The 21,093-nt window shown below is 51.1% G+C and overlaps 1 protein-coding gene across 1 annotated transcript in view; it reads left to right on the top strand.

The window, feature by feature from the left end:
* Positions 1–9,187, top strand: part of Tbx5 (T-box transcription factor 5) — a 42,082-nt gene extending 32,895 nt beyond the window's left edge. The window contains exon 9 of the mRNA XM_077795562.1: positions 8,613–9,187. Coding sequence (XP_077651688.1) covers positions 8,613–9,187 — 575 coding nt within the window. The remainder of the gene's footprint in view (positions 1–8,612) is intronic.
* Positions 9,188–21,093: the final 11,906 nt, after the last annotated feature.

Below are 21,093 nucleotides of genomic sequence, written 5' to 3' on the forward strand. Positions count from 1 at the left end.
AAAGTGGCCGACCTAGGTAGCATGGCCGCATGGGGCTTCCGTACACATTGGCTCGGTGTGAGCCACAGACAGGTGCAGGCAGCCAAGCCAGAGAGACGCGGGTTCGAGTCTCCCTTCTGCTTCTGGCTTCTTGTGTGACTTCAGGAAGGTGTCTGAACCTCCCTGAGCCTGAGTTTCCCACTTCGTGAAGGAGGAATAAGTCTCCCAGAGCACCCTGTAGATGGTAACCGTGATGAACTAAGGGCAGATAATCACCCCAGAAACTGAGTCCCAGGAGGAAGCCAAGAGATGGTGGCCCGCTGAGGTGACGGCGTGAGGGAAGGCTACACGGGACAGTGTACCCTAGGGCTTGCAACCTGTGGTCTTCAGAACCAATCGGGGTGAACCCACATTTGGTATCTGGAAGTTTGTGTGCATATGGACCTACTTAACTGCATCTCTCTTAAAAAAAAAAAATGAGACCATCTGCTGGAGCTCGTGGAAGGCCTTGTCGGATCGGAGCTCGTGGAAGGCCTTGTCGGATCGGCTTCGTATGAAGACATCGGACAATCCTGCGTGTCTTGTGTGGGCTCACCATCGGCCCGGGGAGTAGCAGCCCTTTTGCTCTTCGTCCTTAGCAAGGCCTGTTGTCACCCCAGAGCCTCAGTAGCCCACTTTGGAAGTCCAACCACCAGGGCCTGAGCTTTTAGAAAAGAAAGAAAAAAAAAAAAGCTCACCCGTGAGCCCCGATAGAAATGGGTGCTTTGGCAGATGTCTGTCCCTGCAGCTGGGATTCTGTGAGGAAAGCACCAGGCTCTCTGACATTCACCGTCTTGCATTTGGAAGGAGGGGAGAACAACCATCGATCCTCGTGTGGGGGCCTGGAGAGCTGACCTGGGGGAGGCCTGACTTCCCGATTTGCCTGAGCCCACCCACATCCTTGCATCTTGAAGGCCTGAACAGTACCACCCCAGCAGCCCCTGGCCCAACTCCCAGCACGTCGGCCACTGGACGCCCTGGAAACAGATGCCTGCAGACGCCTCTGCCTCTCAAGGCCCGGGACAGGGCTTAGGAATGTCCCCCGCAACTTGGGACCTGCACGGAGGTCCTGTCTGTGTTTTCCTGAAGGGCGTCCTCTCTTGATCCCAGGACAAGCCTTTGAACACTAGGAACACAAGCCTTTGCTGGGATTAGCTGGGAAGCGGAGGCTCAGGTCGGGAAGGTGGGAAGATGTGCCGGCCAGTTCCTGAAGGCAGAATTCGAACCCAGGCCTAGACTGAAATCTGGAGCCTGCGTGCTTCGCCCCGGCTCCCTCCTGTTTCTCTTCCCACTCCTCGTCGGGACACTCTCCAGATTTCCTCTTCCGCCCGAGGCCTGCTTTGGGACTGGGTCCCACGGTGCGGATTCAAGCTCACCAGGTTTGAATTAGGGAGTTCTGTCGATTAAATGAATGCCAGTCCAGAGGAAGGGGAGGAAGAAGTTAAAAAGAACCAATACCCATTTTAGATTCAATATTTACAGCAGTGTCCTTATGAAGGCATCCCGGGGAGTGGAGCGAGAGCCTTTGAAAGCAAGGACCGTAGCCCTCTTTGATTATGGGAGCATTTGATTTTCCTGGGGTATTTGCAGGCGCCTCAGATAAAAGCTTCTCGTGGCCAGTGGGTTCATTGCAGAAATCATCCAAGTAGCTGACCCTTTGAAGCTGTGTGACTGAGGGCAAGTGGCTTCCCCTTTCTGGGCCTGCGTGCAAGATGAGGATCGCAGAGGCACCCACTGTACGGGGCCCTGTCCCAGCGTTCACGCCGGTACATGTGGCTTAAACGTTATGCAAGTCATTGTTGAATTAAAACTGTTGTCGGGTGCTCTCAAGGAGATGCCCTCGGTGCTAATGGATGTCAGATTGAAGCGTCATGCGGGGAGGGCGATCGGAGAGTGAGCCCCAAAGGGAGTGGGCTGGGAGCAGGTGAGGGGGTGTCCCCAGGTACTCCCCTTGGGCAGGAAGCCTGCCCTCTCTGGGGAGTGACCAAAAATCTGTGACTCTGGAGAAAGTGGTAGGAAATGTCAAAAAGGAAGGGCAGGGACCGGCTCTGTGCCAGTGTCACCGGTCATTTGAATCAGGGGCTTCAGCTGCTCCCCTTGCCCGTGGGTGGGTGAGTGAGTGGCCCTCGAGAGCCGTGACTAGGGTTTTCTTTGCGTTCGGAAGCAGTCACTTTTCATTGACAAGAATTGATACCAGGGACCTGCGGCGGGCTCAGAGGCGTGAGATGGTGGCCCAGAGCAGGGTGTGGGAGAAGCTGGAGGTGTGGGTGGGATCAGGCCTCGGTGACTGGCTGCAGATAACGCGGTGAAGGATTGTCGCCTTTGCCCCGATTAGGAGATTTGGAATCTGGAGCTCAGAGAACTTGCCCCAGTCACCCAGCTAGTGAGGGGCCCAGCCTGCGATGCCCACCTAGGCCTGTGGACTCGGAATGCACCCGGTGTGCACCCTGGAGGGGACCGTCACCTTTCTAGGAACCTCTGCCCTCTCACCTACCGCTCCCCCGAAGAGGGAGCTCCCGGTGACAGAGAACATTCCAGATGAACTCTGTCTGTCCTGCCCGGGAGACAACAAATAGCAATTCATCATCGGCGTCCACATGGGCCCGTGATAAGGAATCAGCCGAGGTTTCCTTCCAGTTTGGGATTCCCGCTAAGTGATGGCTCCATGGGTGGCTCCCCGCCCCCGCTGGCCGCTATCTGACTTCCCCCCATTGTCTGTCTCCTCTCCAACCAGCCCAGGAGCCGGGCCCAGGGAGATGTCAAAGGGCCCGCCAGGCCAGAGGCCATCCTCGTGTGTGGACCCTGCTGTCTCCAAACTATCTCTCCCTGTGGGTTGAGTCGAAAAAAAAAGAAAGAAAGAAAAAGAAAAGAAAAGCTGGGAAGGTCCTTTATCAATGCCACTCAGACAAATCCAGGACCCGGGCCTGGGAGAGCCCTCGTCCTTCCCCCCTCCCACCTTGATCCTCGGCCCCCTCCCATTAGCAACCCAACACGACCCTAATGAAGATCTTGGCACAGCAAATGACAGAAGAGGGTATTCCAAGGGTAGCCGGGGATTGAGAGAGGGAGGGGAGCCGGCTATTGGAGAGGGTTTGGCAGGGTCCCTTTCCCCAGTGGTGTGTGTTTTAGAAAGCATTTCCACAGCCATTCCTTCACTGGACCCTCGGAGCCAGAGGGGCCAAACAGAGGTTGAGAGCCAGGGTTAGATTCTAGGGTCATGTGGTTGATGAGTGGTAGATCTGAGGCAGAAATTCATCAGACAAATATTTATTGAGCACTTGCTATGGACTGGGCACGGCGCTGGGTACTTGCGATAAGCCAAGGGCCAGGAGAAAGGGCCCCTGCTCTCAGGAAACTTGTATTCTCACTGGGGGAGAGAGTTACTAAGCCAACAGATGAATTGAATGATTTCAGATGGTGACCAGGTGACATTTGAACTTGAGTCTTTGGATCATTAGTTGAGGATTTTCCTGTAGTTCCATTCTAGTCCTTTCCATTTTAACCCAAATGCTAAGAGCATGGGAAAACACACACACACACACACACACACACAATTTCTTCTTCCATCCATCCATCCACCTGTCCATCCATCCATCCGACCATCCACCCATCCATCTACCCGTCCATCTATCTACCTGTCCATCCATCCATCCATCCATCCGTCCATTCCTGTCCACCCATCCATTCACCTGTCCATCCATCCATCCATTCATTCCTCTGACCACCCATCCATCTACCTGTCCATCCATCCACCTGTCCATCCATCCATCCACCCATCCACCCATCCATTCACCTGTCTATCCATCCATTCATCCATCCACCCATCCATCTACCTGTCCATCCATTCATTCCTCTGTCCACTCATCCATCCACCTGTCCACCCATCCATTCATTCCTCTGTCCACTCATCCATCCACCTGTCCATCCATCCACCCATTCATTCATTCCTCTGTCCACTCATCCATCCACCTGTCCATCCATCCATCCATCCATTCATTCCTCTGTCCACTCATCCATCCACCTGTTCATCCATCCATCCGTTCATCCACAGCCTGCCCGTCAGTCAGGGTTCAAGGTTGCTGCTCTTCACATTGGCAGAGCATGGCGAGTTGCATGAAGACAGAAAGCCCCCCGTGTCAGGAAGAGCACTGTTTTGTGAGCCAGAAGTCTTGACTTATAGGTGCCCTGAGGGCCAGACAAAGGTCTTCCAAGTGAATGAGCCCGATCAGGAAGGGGAATGCCCCAGTTGGACACTGCGACCAGATTCGCTCCACGGGATTAGTGATTGAAAAAGCAGCTTTGTGAGTCTTCAGCTCTGGAATCTGCCCAGATACCTCCAGGTAGTGGCTGACCTTCAGAGAACCATCTGTCCAGCCTTCTGAGAGGGAAAAGAGGAAAAAGGTGCAAAACTGGTTATTTGAACACACAAGAGATTTCAACGCTCTCTGCTGACTTCTTGTGCAAGGAAAACAGAAACTACATTAGCCCAATTATTTTTTTTTTATATATTTTTCTTAATTGTAGATGGACACGCAATATCTTTATTTTGTTTATTGATTTTTATGTGGTGCTGGGGATGGAACCCAGTACCTCACACATGCTAGACATGTGCTCTACCACTGAGCCACAACCCCAGCACAGCCCAAGTATTATCTCAATTAAACCTCACAAGAAGCTCAGGTATTATCCCATTTACAGTCAAGAACTGAAATTGGAATGGTCCAGTGGTTCAACCATGACCACATAGCCATGGTTCTGTGCCTTAAAATCTGTGTTCTGCATTCATCACTAAAGCCACTCTACCAAAACCATCTAGAAAAATCCAAAGAACTAGGTTTTTCACCATGAATGCTGTACTGGATGGTCAGAACCAGAAAGAACTTCCCTGTTATCCAAGAGAGTCGGTTGGGGCCAGGAGAGTTGCGATATAACTGACCACACAATATATATTTTCTGGAGCTGAGCAGTAGCTTCACCTCATCAGAAGAACTCGGTGCTTGATGACAGCCAAGTCCCCAACCCTGGAAGCCCAACAGGATTTGGTCAATAGAAGGAGAGGCACCAAATCATAACCCAAATAAACACAAGAGACTCTGCCCATTGATCACCACTGACCTGAAATTTGGACCCTGGCTTTGGAATTTCTGTAAATTCTGATGAGGATGGAGAGGAATGGGGGGCGTGCCCGGGACCTGCTTTCATCAAGAAGCCAACCCAGTGTTCCTTAGGGCCCTGCATCGGATCACGGGGATATTAAAGACTGGAATGTATGATTTTACGATTTTCCAAAATGTGTTCCGGCCTTTTGCTTATGATCCCCATCCCCCCTGCCCCCGGTTTTTTTTTTTTTTTCTTTTGACTTATTACAAATCTGGAAAAGGATCAGAAACTTGAGATGGTTAGTTAGGCTTGTTTTTTCTTTTTTTTTTTTTTCTCTTGCCAAGGGTACCCTGCAGCTGCACTTTCTATTATTGAAATGGGGAACGCCCCGGCTTAGTGAGAAAAACCAAAGGTTACGGGCCCAGCAGCGATGGAAAAACATGCAGAATTTATGGATCTGGTGGGTGGAGGAGGAAGGAGAGCAAGGGGGGAGAGAAGGCAGGCGGGAGCAAGGACCCCAACAAGCTGGGTGCCTCGGTGGCTTCGAGACTCCAAAAGAACACCGGGTTGAAAGGCAATGGATGTCATCTGGATGTCTTCAGACATCTGGGTGGTTGGCACCATACCGTCAGAGCACCTGGAAGAGTGACCGCAGTTTTCTTTCTTTTTTTTTTTTCTTTTCATTTTGTGCAATTTGTTGGGCACCCTATGGGTCCCAGATGTGTTCCAGAACGACGTTAGCTGAAAAAATAAACCTGCTTGTCATTCAGCGGGTACAGACGACCCTATCTGTGGGTCTCACGTGGGGGGTCGTTGCAAATGGAGGCGTACAGTGGAACCCAGGCCCGAGCTTCTCAACCCGGGGTTGGGGGCTGTTTTATGTATCCGTCCAAAGCCCAGGGAGTTTCTGTCCAGTGAGTGACATTTGGAGTCTCAGAGAGCCAGGCCTCCCCACTCAGCTCCTCCAGGAGGCTGAGTGAGGCCAGGCGGGCATGTGCCCCGGGACCAGGATGGCATCTCCCCTCTCCAGAACCTGGCAGCCGACCTGGCACTTGGTAGGAGCTCAGTAAACATCTGTCGCATGCCTGGGTGACCTGGAGGCAAGGTGTGCAGGCAGAGGAAGTCGGACCTGGCCTCTGCTCCTTCCCAGCTGGCTGACCTTGGACAGGTCCCTTCTCTGAGCGTCAGTGTCTGCCTCTGAGGAATAGGAATGATGCTGATGTGTTGAGGGGGATATGAGAATAGCTCTACGGCGAGGCTGATGGGCACATCACCCAGTGACCAGAGCTGCCCTTGATGATGCCCACCAGGGAAACCCGTGCTCCTTCTTATTCGTTCCTGATCACCCAGTGAGGTGAGGGTCGCTGGTGCTCCCTCAGGAATGACAACATTCCTGAGGGTGGCCGCCCTGCTGGGCTCAGGCAGGTACCAAGTACAAGAGTCAGAGGCAAGTCCGAGGCCCCTTCTCCTGGAGGCTGGAAGGGGTCCTTGAACCTCCTGAGGTCGTGTGCAGAACTCTGTGTCCCTTCCACTGTCATATTTCAGTGTATTTTTCTCAGCGACAGCCTGGCCTCTCATATTTTAAAATTGGTGCACCATAATGACACACGACCGTGGGACAGTTGTGAATTTGTTGTGTACGCACACAATATATAATAATAATCAATGACCCTCCCGGCCTCCTTCCTCTGTCCTGTGGTCTCTATTTGCAGGAGACCCCCCACCACCACCACCACCACCTTATCTTCCCTCTCACTTCCACACAGGAGAGAAAACCCATGGTCCTTAACCTTCCGGGTCGGCTTGTTTGTCTGACATAATGCTCTCAAGTGCCGTTCTTCTTTGTGGCTAAATCAAATTCCGTCGTGTGTGGAGAGCACAGTTTCTCATCCAGTCATCTGTGGGCAGACACCCAGGCTGGTTCTGCAACTTTGCCATTGTGAACGGTGCTGCTTGGTGGTTGGCAGGCCTGTGTGGTGACAGTAGGCTGGCTTCTGTTCTTTAGGATGACACCCAGGAGCGGCACAGCTAGCCCAGTGCTTGTGTCCATTCCCAGGGACGGACTGGTGCATAGAGAAGGGAAGTGAGCTGTTTTGTAAAGACACAGCAGCACTTTAACTTGTACCAACTCAACAAATACTAACTGGGGACCTCCTTACAGAGGGTGTCTGGAAAGGAAATTCATCAGGTACCCATCCTTTTATCCATTAGTCCATCCATCCCCTCATCCAACCATCCATTGGGCCATCTGCCCGTCCATACATCCATCCATCTGTCCATCCATACATCTGTCCATTCATCCGTCCACCCACTTACCCATCTATCCATCTACCCATTCATCTGTCCAGTGACCCCTCAGTCTGTCCATCCATCCATCCATCCACCCACCCATCCATCCACCTACCCATTTATCCACCCACCTATCCATCCATTCATCCATTCCTCATCCATCCATCCATCTGTCCATCCATACGTCCATCCATCCACCTACCCATCCATCTGTCCATTGATTCCTCAGTCTGCCCATCCATCCATCCATCCATCCATCCATCCATCCATCCATGTGTCCATCCATATATCCATCTATTCATCCTCCCATCCATCTGTCCACTGACCCCTCAGTCTGTCCATCCATCCATCCATCTACCCACCTACCCATCCATCCATTCATTCATCCTTCTGTCTATCCATACATCCATACATCCTTTTATTCATGACCTACCTATTCATCCATCCATCTATCTATCCACCTGTCCATTGACCCATCCATCCATCCATCCATCCATCCATCCATCCATCCATCCATCCACTGCACAAATATTGACTGCATGTCTTCTTCATGGAGCAGGGACCGGGGACTTGGTAGTCAGATTACTTTGGGTCTAGCACCATTTATCAGCCATATGAGACCCTGAGCAAGTTTTTTTAACCTCCGTTTATTTTCCATCATCTAAAGAGTAAGATTAACAGTGCAAGCACCTCACAGGTTGTTGGGAGGATTAAATGGGTCACCTCCTAGAGGACGCTTAGGCAGGACAGGCACTGAATGTGTTCTTGTTGTTACATTGATACTGTCGATGGCATTATTCCTGAGCGGGTATCCGTCTGGGTGCATGGTGATGGAGAGGTCAGACAATGTCCCATCTTTGTGGAGTTGACAGGCTGGGGAGCAGAGAAGAGGATAGTGACACTGTACCGAACATCTCCTCACGCCAATGCCTAACCCACATTTTCCCAAGGGTCCCCTCCGCCCCCTGCGTAGGAAGAGCTGCTTGTACCTTTCCATCTTCCAGATGCAGACACGGAGCTGAGAAGGGCCAGGCTGCTCACTTAGAGCATCACAGCTGAGCGCTGGACCAGCCAGCTCCCTCTTCTCTTCAGAACGGAGGTTGGGGCTGACCTTCTCCAGTCCTGTCGCCAAGTGGCCCTCTGTGCTCCTGGCTGTCGGGCCACTGGCCCCTGTCTCACAGGTCCCTGTCCCCCTGTCTCCGCAGATGAGGAATGCTCCACTGCAGACCACCCCTACAAGAAGCCATACATGGAGACACCCCCCAGCGAAGAGGACCCCTTCTACCGCCCCAGCTACCCGCAGCAGCAGGGCCTGAGCGCCTCCTACAGGACAGAGTCGGCCCAGCGACAGGCCTGCATGTACGCCAGCTCCGCCCCGCCCAGCGAGCCCGTGCCCAGCCTGGAGGACATCAGCTGCAACACGTGGCCCAGCATGCCCTCCTACAGCAGCTGCACAGTCACCACGGTGCAGCCCATGGACAGAATCCCCTACCAGCATTTCTCGGCTCACTTCACCTCGGGGCCCCTGGTCCCCAGGCTGGCCGGCATGGCCAACCACGGCTCCCCGCAGCTCGGAGAGGGGATGTTTCAGCACCAGACCTCCGTGGCCCACCAGCCTGTGGTCAGGCAGTGTGGGCCTCAGACTGGCCTCCAGTCCCCCGGCAGCCTGCAGCCCCCCGAGTTCCTGTACTCTCATGGGGTGCCCAGGACCCTGTCCCCCCAGCACTACCACTCTGTGCACGGGGTCGGCATGGTGCCAGAGTGGAGCGAGAACAGCTGAAGCCGGGTGGCCCTGACGCAGGCATTTGCTGAGAGAGAGAGGAGAGGGGCGAGGGAGAGAGATGGGCGCAAGGAGGACCCCCCCACGAGTTTTCCACTCTGCATCCGCGCACTCGAGGCCCCCGGGCGCTGATCCGATCAATAGTTTGCAAACCAACCACCATCCAAAAAAAAAAAAAAAATCTGACTCTGTCGTTTTGATTCCAAACTTCAAAAACCAAGAGAAGACGGCATCGCATGCCCGAAGGACTCCCCGCTCCTCACCAGCCGCCTCGGCCCCCTCGTGTCTCCCGATGCCTTCTTTTAGGTTCCAGAACATCCTGCTCAGTGAGTGTCTCATCCTGGTGGATCTTGGGAACCTCGCGCTGTCTCGGTGTTAATGTCGACTTTGTTATATAATAAATAATAATATATTTTTTTTCTTCTGATTTTCTTAACGGGACCCAGTCCCTTATTGGAGGGAGATTCCAAATAGACACTTGCGGGATTCCCTGGGCAAAAACCAGCCCTAAAACTTAACCTTGGCCTTCCTCTTCTGTCTGAGAGAAGCACCTACCTCTGCCGCGTGATGTCTCCCAGAAGATCCCCACGTCCCCGGCTGGTCTCTGCCTCTGCCAGCTCGTTGGTGCCCAATTTTGCCTTTGACTTGCACAGATGGACTTGGGATCAGGCCGATCTCCGCCCCACCGACCCCCAGCTCCAGGTCTCTCCCGCCATCTGTCGCTAAAAAAGTGGCCTATGGTTTCCCCGTCCGGAAATCTTGCTTTGAAAAAAAAAAAAACTTAAAAAAGCCCTGGTTGACCTGCGGGCAGGACTCTGATAAGCAGAGAGCAAGCTCTGTACCGACAAGAAAAAAAAAAAAACACATAAATATTCTTTGCGATTAAAACAAACAAAGCCAGCCCCAGGCGTCCTGCCCACCCACAGGATGCAAAGCAGAATCTTCAGGTCCTCAAGAGGCCACATCTGCTCACCGTTGAGCTCCAAAGAATCCGCACCAGCACCAAAGGCCGACACTCAATTGTGTGTATCGACAGCAGAAAACAGTATTAAAAAAAAAAATGTGTGTGTAAGTAAGACGTTATTGTAGGGGTCCCCAGATGTAATATTTTACTGGTACTATTTATTTATAAATAGGAATTCTAATTAAGTAATAACAGGAAATCCAGCATGGGAGCTGACCAAGAGCTTTTAATTTTATTGATACTCAAAAACCAAGTTTGTGTTTTTTAATTTTTTCCCCCTTTTTTTCTTCTGAATGATCTTTGCTTTCTCGATTTTGAAAAAAAGAAGAAAAAAAAACTTTTTTTTTTTTAACTGACCCTAATAAAGAGAACAGGGTAATATGTGAGACTGAGTATGTCCCAGGTCCTGAGAGCTTGGGTATGTTTGTACGTGAGTGTCTCCGCGATTTCATCTTTCTATGTGGCTGAGGGAGGGAGGGGAGAATAAGTACTTGTTCCTTATATTTGTGTGCCAATTAAGCCTAATAAATGCTATGTGCTTAAGGAAGTACAAGGGACTTGGAGCACCCTCTTCTTTCTGCTACTGGGTAGAGGGGACAATAAGAATGTCACCTTTCCTAGGCCAGGAGCTACTGAGAAGAGTGAATTAATTATAAAGAAATGACAATCAAGCTTCTCTCACATGCAAGGGAGAACTAGGTCAATGGCTTTTCTGTCCCCCAGGGACAGAATGAGTACAGTTGTACTGGGTAGGTTCTGACCCAACTCTAAATAGGTATTTAATTCTGATGGGTTTAATTTTTTTAAAAAGTTTGCCTTGGAAGAAATGTCCTTCCAAACTAGTTTTACCAACTCTACAGTCAGTCAGTCTTATTTGATTTCTGAAGAAAACCATCTGAAGACAGGATGATTATTTCTTATTCAGAGTGCTTGGGACCAGATTTGGGAATTTTTATTTTTATTTTTCAATTTTGAAGTATCTGCCCATATACAATGAGCCACCTTGGGGGAAGCAAGTCCAGCCTAAGCATGACATTCATTTATGTTTTATTCATGACTTATCTGCAACTAATTGTACACAGTAGTTGTAGGGCACTTGCACGTCGTCGGTGGGGTTAGTGTAGAATTTTCCATTTGTAGTGGTAGGTCTGTATCCAGAAAGATTCCGATTCGGGAGCTTTCGGATTTCAGACTTTTGGACGAAGGATGCTCCGTCTTCGCAGAAGAGAACCACCCACCACACTCCTCAGAGTCTTGCCACTGTTAAAAAAAAAAAAATCATTAAAAACACGTCCACAGCAGGTTTCATAAATTACACAAGGAACACTGTATCCACGACCTTCGCGGGTTGACCTCTCTGGATCCCACATCATAGTTCTAGTGGATCTTCTCACTGTGTGGGTAGGATTGAGGGTGGAGTACCCCCAGATCCGTGAAGTTTCATCCTGGTGTTGATGTCAAGAGGCGCACAGATATCATTATGTTCCTTTAATATATTTAGGGGGTGCTGGCTCTAGCCTGGGCACATGGTGGGTACTGGGAACATAAAGATGAACAGGGTGATAGGGGCTCTGTCCTCCGGGGCTTGTGGTTTAATGAGAGAAACTGCCCTTGAGCAGTGGTCTCTACTATCAATGAATTGTAGTGTCTGAAAGAACTGCTGGGTGCTGTATGCCCAGGGCCATCCAAGGGAAGACGAGGGCCCTAACACAGTCTGGGTGAGGTGACTTTTGTGCTGAGCCCTAGTGAGGAGTAGCAATGATCCAGGTAAGAATTTGGGAGGAGAAGCATTTCAGGCAGAGGAAATCATTTATGCAAAGGCCCTGAGGCAGAAATTGTGGTGGAAAACAGAGATGTAGGTTAATATGTGGGTAGAAATCACCGAGTCCACATTGGCTCATTTGTTCAACAAACCTATATTAAGGTCCTGTCATATATGGTAGAGACTCTGCCTTTTCGAGGATCTGCTAATTGTGTTAGGTTCTTTTCTAGTTAGTCCCCAGAGCTGCCAAGGACAGGTTCTGGTTATGAAATGTTAGGCTTCTTTGAAGCTAGAAATATTATAGCATCCATTCTAGCTTCTTGGTCCACTTGAGTGTAAGACTTAAAATTATGAAACAGAGAGGAACTTTCTAAGCCAGATTATTGATATTCTTGAGTTCAGAGAGGTTAGGAGTCTTCTGCAGATCACACAGCAGAGCTCAGCTTGGAACCTACATTTATGCAAGACTTGACTTCCTCCTTTATTAAGAGGAGGTATTCTACCTGACTCAAAGGGCTATTGTGAATTAAAGTGAGATAACATCTGTGAAAATGCCCAGGAAGTTATTTAACACAGTAAATGTTCTATAAGTGTTTGAAAAAAAAAGACTTTAATACACAAAAAGCATTTTTTATTCATGGACTTCATAAATATATATTTTTATAAACAGTGATGCCTATTGCTAATGAGAAAATAGGAAATCTCAGAAACTGCTGGTTGGAATGAAAATAAGATAAACATCCTGGGTGCGGTGGTGCATGCCTGTAATCCCTGTGGTTCAGGAGGCTGGGGCAGGAGGATCACGAGTTCAAACTCAGCAACTTAGTGAGGCCCTAAGCAACTCAGTGAGACCCTGTCTCCAAACGAAGGATAAAAAGGGCTGGGGTGTGGCTCAGTGGTTAAGTGCCTCTGGGTTCAATCCCCAGAACAACAACAACAACAAAAAAAAATGAGATAAACATTTTGAGAGGAGGGCTTGGGAAAATATACCAAAAGTTTCAACAAGTTTGCTAATGATTGAATCTGATTATTCTGGTTTGAGGAATGGATCCTAAGATGTGTACAAATACTTTCTGGAAATATCAACATAAATTCTTTAATCTGTGCAAAATTGGAGGGAGTCCTAATCTCCACTAATAGAGGGCCAGTAGGTTAGTAGGTGACCATCTAATGGAATGTTGCATAGCAGTAAAAACACACTTGCAAAGAAAGTGTGCATCGAGATGCTCGGTGAGGGGAAGAAGCAGCTCCGCCTGGTGATGCCACATCACTGACCCCTGCCCAGGAGAGAGACCCCAGAAGCAGCAGGGGAGGGTTGTGGGTGGCTTAAGTTCTCTTTCTGCTTTGGGTGGTTTCCTCTTTTTTTCCTTCCTCTCTCTCTCTCTCTCTCTCTCTCTCTCTCTCTCTCTCTCTCTTCTTTCTTTCTTTCTTTCTTTCTTTCTTTCTTTCTTTCTTTCTTTCTTTCTTTCTTTCTTTCTTTCTTTCTCTTCTTCTTTCTTTCTTTCTTTCTTTCTTTCTTTCTTTCTTTCTTTCTTTCTTTCATGAAGATGGATCATCTTGGTTCTAAGGAATAGATTTAGTAAAATACCATCTAGCTTATGTTTTGGTCGTTGACCCCATGAGTGGGTGGAGAAGGTGGGATACTTCTGTCTATGTGGAACGTGAAGGGACGGAGGTCCATCATGGGTGGACGTGACCTGGGCAGGCACAGAGCTGGCCCCAGTGCCAGTTGGCCGGCTGCTAGTCACAGAGTGTCCTGCCTCAGTAACAAGGGGACGTCTGGGTATCTCGGTCCCTGCTTCCTGTGCTGCTGCTTGCTGCTCTGGCCAGGTGAGGCTGCTGCTCCGGGTGCACCATGGATTCCTTGTTAGTAAATGCAGCACACACTCACACTCACATGCACACTCACACACTCACACTTTCACACTCTCACACATTCATGCACACACTCTCACACTCACACACACACTCACACTCACAAACACTCACATACACTCACACATACATACTCACAAACACACACACTCTCACACACACTCTCACACTCACACACTCACACACTCACATACACTCTCTCACTCACACTCACATGCACGCAAACACACTCAAACTCACACACTCTCACACTCACATACACACTCACATACACTCTCATAAACACACACACACACTCATAATCTCTCACACTCACATACACATATACACACACATACTAACACACATACTCACACCCACACTCACACACAATCACACAAACGAGTGAATGCATATGCAGTCAGGCACTCATCTATCTCTCCTTTATCCTCTGCTCTGGGTTATTGAATTCACGTGGCCACTTTTTCCCTGTGACCTTGGTAAAGTTGCCCAACCTCTTGGACCTTCCTTTTAATCTCGTTGGAAGGCGATGCCTTGAGTCCTCATCCCAGAGGGCTCTGGGTATGGTGAGGTCCCGTGAGAACATGAGCACAGAGTGCTTCACACGGAGGCCGGGCTTGGAGAAAGGGCTCATGCTTGTTGGCCTATAAAAAGATGAGCTAGTACTCCTTCTTCTAGTCCTTCCCTCTTCCTCCTTCTCCTTCTGGGAAACTTGACCCTATGATCTTATTTACATTTTATAGTCTTAGCTCAGTGGGAGTCAGGAAAACATCACCTCCTCCACCATCACACCATCAGAACCATCACCACCACCATCACCACACAACCACCACTACCATCATAACCATCATCATAACCATCACCACTACCATCGCAACACCATCACCACCACCACCACCACCATCATCACCATCACCATCACCCCTATCATAACCATCACTTCCATTATCACCATACCACCATCATAACCATCATCACCACCATCATCATAACTACTATCATAACCACCACCATCACCATCACTATCACTTACCATCATCACCATCACCATCACCACCATCACTATCATCCCTATCATAACCATCACTTCCATTTTCACCACCACCACCATCACCATAACCACTATCATAACCACTACCATCACCATCACCATAACCACTATCATAACCACCACCATCACCATCACCATCATCATCATCATCATCACTATCACTTACCATCATCACCATCACCATCACCACCACCACCACCACCATCACCATCACCACCATCACCATCACCATCATCACCATCACCATCATCATCATCACCATCACCATCACCATCATCACCATCACCACCACCACCACCACCACCATCACCATCATCACCATCACCATCATCATCATCACCATCACCACCATCACCATCACCACCATCACCATCACCATCACCACCATCACCACCATCACCATCATCACCACCATCACCATCACCACCATCACCATCACCACCACCATCACCATCACCATCACCATCACCACCATCACCACCACCATCACCATCACCATCACCACCATTACCATCACCACCATCATCACCACCATCACCACCATCACCACCATCATCACCACCATCACCACCATCACCACCACCATCACCATCACCATCACCACCATTACCATCACCACCATCACCACCACCATCACCACCATCACCACCACCACCATCACCACCATCATCAGCACCACCACCACCACCATCACCACCATCACCATCACCACCACCACCACCACCATCACCACCACCACCATCACCACCACCACCACCACCACCATCACCACCATCACTACCACCACCACCATCACCACCATTACCATCACCACCATCACCACCACCATCACCACCATCACCACCACCATCACCATCACCACCATCACCATCACCACCACCATCACCACCATCACTACCACCACCACCATCACCATCACCACCATTACCATCACCACCATCACCACCACCATCACCACCATCACCACCACCATCACCATCACCACCACCATCACCACCATCACCACCACCACCACCACCATCACCACCACCATCACCACCATCACCACCACCATCACCACCACCACCACCATCACCATCACCACCACCATCACCATCATCACCACCACCATCATCACCATCACCACCACTATCACCTTCAACAATAATTAAAGCAGCTTCTCCACATAAGTATCTCCTTAAATATGATTTAAATAGTGACTTTGTGCGTAACTAACGACCCTTCTTGGCAATGAGGAGGGGACAATAATTTCTACACCCCCAGCAGCTGACCACCCAGCTCCCTTGCTGTTCTGACCAAGGATGCATTTTCATTGCCCTTAACAGAGGCTTCCTGTGTGCCACCTCACAGTGGAGGTGATTTCAGCATCCTTGGTCCCTGTAACTGAACTGTGGGGGTGGGGCTGGGGAGCCAGGAGTCAAGCTGACCATTATTCCTGGCGTTTGATGTTTGACTGACACCCCCTGTTATCCACGTGAGCCCTGGAGTGGTGATGGTAGCCTTCACTCACTGGCTTTCTGCGCTGTCCCTACAGTGGGTCGCTGCCCACACAGCCCCATCCCGGGAAGGAGGGATCACCCTGTTGTGCACGGTGTAGACAAGGGAGCACCTAAGCGGAGACCCCAGCAGACATGTCAGCCTGCTCATCTGCCCTTGGACACTGCCCAGACTCCCTTAGGTGGGGGCCAGTTTATCCCTGTCCTCTCCCACCGGCCCAGCAGCAGGCAGGGCAGAGTGGGGATCCCGGGTCTGGAGGGCACCACGCAGCATTCTGAGCCTTCGGTGGCCTGTCCTCAGAGCCTTCAGCGGCCTGTCCTCAGAGCCTTCAGCCTCAGGAAAACCGAAGGAGGCTCCCTGACCGGAGGCTGAAGACCAGCGGCCTCTAAGGGAAGGCCTCCTGGTCTCGGGAGACCAGCTTGCTTTCTGGCATGTGAGAAATTCATCCACCTCCCGAAGCCCCCATGTCCAGCTCTGTGAAATGGGGGTACTGAGATCTGCCTTGTGGACCTGAGGGGGCAACAAAGGAGAGAGTGATGGGGAGTATGCAGCAGACGCTGGGCCCTCTGTGCAGCCAATAACCAGGGCTCACAAGCCCACTTCTGCTCCGGTGTGACCCCTTCTGGAGGGCAGCGAGGTCCTCCAGGCAGTTAGGACAATGGTCTTCCTCCCTTACACTCCAGTTGACCCTTGTCCCTCTCCCTCCCAAGCCAGCGGGGCTTCAGGAGGGCAGGTGCCCCGGACTCCCTGGTGCCTGCTCCCGAAAGGGGTCCGGCAACGGTCACCTGTGCAAAGGGCTTGGTCAGCGACACTGTGACGTGCTGCTTGCTGGGAGGCAGGGCGCTGGTGTGGAGTCCTTGGGCCACCTCTGGCCTCCCCTTGGCCGGCCTCTAACTGCAGCCATAGTAGAGTGGACACCCCACCTCCAGCGTCGGGGTTCCGCAGCAGTGTTTCCTCGGCATGGGAGTTGGTGGACGGAGCCAGTCCTCCTGTCTTCTAGAGGCCCAGGAGGGAGGCTCGTTCTGCACCTCACCAGCTGGTCCAGTCGCCCAGGGAGCACTGGGCTTGGGAACTGAATCCTTGATTTTTCCTCTTTCCATCCCCCCCGACCCCCGTCACCTTCTGCTTCCTCCCAGTCCTGAGCCCAAACTGAGTCGGGGTCTTTCCCTTTCCAAACAGACCTGCCCTCCCCAGCCTCCCCCCAGCCTCTATTCTGCTTTCAAGATAAGTGGAGACGCACTGGCACAACACAGAGCCATCCCGGAAACCCTAGACACCAGCCACAGACAGGGTCACAGCCAGGGACAGCCAAGCCGTCCACCACGGCTGTGCAGATGGCTCAGTGCACCCTGCTGGGCTGTCTGTGTACGTGGTCCCAGGCAATTTTATCACCTGGGTAGGTCTGCGTGGCTCCCACCACACCCACACAGGGGAGGAGGGGGACACAGGACCATTTCCAGAACCATCAACACCCCGTGTTGCTCTTTCATAACGACGTGAACCCCAGCCTCGACCCCAGCCACCCATAGCTCTGATCTTTCCTCCATATCTGTGATGTCTCCATCTCCAGGATGTCGTATAAAAGGAAGCCCACAGTGGGTCACCTCCTGGGCACTGGCTTTTTTCCTTTTGGTGTAATTCACTGAGATTCAGCCCAGTTGTTGAGTACCTCAGTGACCTCTTTTTAATCACGGAGTGGTGTCCCCTGGTGTCTATGGGCCACCGTTTTGACAGGTCTTTCTCTTACTAGAGGACATCCAGCTTGTCTCCGGCTCTGGCTCGGGACGTTGGTGTACAGGTGTCTGTGCAAGCGTGAGTTCTGTTTCTCTGGGACAAATGCCCTGTGCGGCGATGGCTGGGCCGTATGGGGATGGCACGTTTGGTTTCTGTTGAGCGATTGCCAGCCTCTTTTTCAGAGCCGCTGTAGCATTTGACGCTTTTCAACAGCGGCCTAGGAGAGGTCCAGTGTCCCCCCATCATCACCGACACCTTTGTCAAAACTATTTTTTTGTTGTTATTTTAAGCTTTCAGCCATGGTGACACATGAGTATGGACAGTGTTCTCTTTTGCAAGGGGACGCTTCTCAGGAGGGGGCCCCGTCAATAGGCTCATGACCCAGAGCCACCATGAGGCTGCGCATAACCATGGTGGCCCAGCTCGGCGGCATGTGTCAATAACCATGAGCCTGCGAGTCAACCTCGTGGTCCTGTTGATCTGAGTGGAGCACAGCTGGTCTCAGCCGTGGTCAGCTGGGGACTGGCTGTGGAGGATGCCCTGGGGTGGGCGGCTTGGCTCTCCTCCGTACAGCTTCTCATTACCCACCCGGGCATTCAAGGCCGAGATGTGTGTGGCTGCAGATGGAGTCAGGGCCACGGTGTTTACAGGAGGGTATCAGCCAGGTGCCCCAGAGAGCAGGACCAGCCAGAGATGACAGATAGATGGATGGATGGATAGATAGATAGATGATAATAGATGGATGGATGGATACATAGATGATAGATGGATGGATACATAGATGATAGATGGATGGATAGATAGATATAGATAGATGGATAGATAGATGATTGATGGATGGATGGATGGATAGATAGATGATAGATGTTAGATGCTAGATAGATGGTACACAGTATATGATACATAATAGATAAATGCTAGATGCTGGATAGTGATAGATGTTAGATGTTAGATGGATGATTGATGATAAATAGATCATAGAAGATAGATGATAGGTATAGATAGATGAGAGATAATAGATGATAGCTAGATGATACATACCTACATACTAAGATATTTATTTTAAGGACTGACTTCTGCAGTAGTGGGGGCTGGTTTGGTGAAGTCCACAGGGTGGGGCATCAGAAAGGGCAGTGGCAGCTCAGGCTACTGTAACAACACACCACAGGCTGGGTGGCTTAAACAACTGGATTTTTAAATTTTTTTGGTACTGGGGATTGAACCCAGGGGCATTTAACCACTCACTGAGCCATCTCCCCAGCCACCACCCCCCCCCAATTTTTTTTTTTTTTTGGTATTTTATTTAGAGACAGGGTCTCACTGAATTGCTTAGGGCCTCACTAAGTTGCTGAGGCTGGTCTTGAACTCGTAATCCTCCTGCCTCAGCCTCCGAAACGCTGAGATTACAGGTGTGCACCACCACACCTGGCAATTCATGGATTTTTATTGGTGCATTATATTTACACTTAATAGTGGGATTCATAGGGCTGGGGATATGGCTCAGTTGGTAAAGTACTTGCCTCACATGCACAAGGCCCTGGGTTCAATCCCCAGCACCACAAAAATATATCTCGTGGGTTCATTAGGCTACATCCACATAAGCACATAACAGAGCACCAGCCTCCTTCCCCAGCCCCTCCCCCTCCCTCCCCCGATCTACTTGCTCTTCTGCACTCACCTTTCTTTTCCATGATTATCATGATCATTTTAATGAGTGCATCATGATCACATATGTGCACACACAGGATCCATTGTGCTATAGTGTAAGGGATGTAGCATGATCCGTCGATTTCACTCCCGGGCACTCCCCCACGTCCACCTGCCTCCTTCCTCTCCGTCCCTTCCTCAGCTCCTTGGTCTTCCTGGAAGTTTATTTCCTCCTGGTTACAGAAGCTGGAGGGCCAAGATCAAGGAGCCGTGGGGGGTTGGTTTCTGGCCAGGCCTGTCCTCCTGGCTGTAGGTGGCTGCCTGCTCATGGTGTCCTGTGTGCTACTTCTCTGTGCATGGGGAGAGAGAGAGAACTCGATCCCGTGTCTCTCCCTGTGATGAGGACACCAGCCACAGCAGTCCTATTGAGCATCAGGTCTTCAATGTCTGAGTTTTGTTGGGAGCAGTGGGGAGCAAGTTCTACCCCTCACTGGGGGCTATGGAGCGGGCAGGCCGAAGCTGCTGCCCACAGACAGAATCTCCTCCTTTTGGGGGAAGCCTCTTCTGCGTTCCTACCCACCAGCTCCCCTGGGATATCCTCTTATAATGACATAAAGTCGACTGATTATGGACCTTAATCACATCTGCAAAACGCCTTCACCCAGGCACCTAGATTGGTGTTGGATTGGACACCAACACCCCGTAGCCCCACCAAGTAGGCACCCCAAGAAAGTGATCACACGGGTCCCTGCCTTCTTGAGAAGCCAGCAGCTGAGGTGCCTGCTATCACAGCTCATCAGAGACAAGTTTCGAGGTAAGCCAGGTAGGGGCCACCTGGCCAAGGTGGTCTGGATGAGCTTGACGGTCTTAGGCCAGCTGAGAGTCCCTGGCAGGGTCACAGGGGTGGGGACCACCGTCCCTAAGATGAAGGCCTGAGCCTGCACCCCAAGGCAGTGCAACTGTGCTTGCAGAGGAGGGAAGGCCGTGCCTGCAGGGTGGACATGCCCGTGTCCCCTGACCCCATGTGTCCTCCTGCATCCCGGCTCCTCCTTACACGTGACTTCTAAGCTCAGCGGTGGCCTGGAGGCTGGAGTCCTTTCTGACCAAGTCTGGCAGGTGCTCAGCGACACCAGGAGCAGTTCACCGAGCCTGTGTTTCTGTCACGGTCCTGAAACCAGATTCAACCCTGGGGCTGGAGGACCCTGGAGATGTGGGACTGTGGAGAAGGTGACACAAGGCCCAGCGTCTCCAGGGTGGGTCAGCGGCTTGACTGAGGCCAGAGATGAGCCGGGGTCCCGTTCTGGAGTCTTCGTGGGTGGCCTTGAGCATTTTGTGACCCCCTCGCATCCATCCCTCGTCTTTTTGAAGGTGGCATC

The sequence above is a fragment of the Urocitellus parryii genome, chromosome 3 (assembly GCF_045843805.1).
Source record: "Urocitellus parryii isolate mUroPar1 chromosome 3, mUroPar1.hap1, whole genome shotgun sequence".
Taxonomy (NCBI): Eukaryota; Metazoa; Chordata; class Mammalia; order Rodentia; family Sciuridae; genus Urocitellus; species Urocitellus parryii.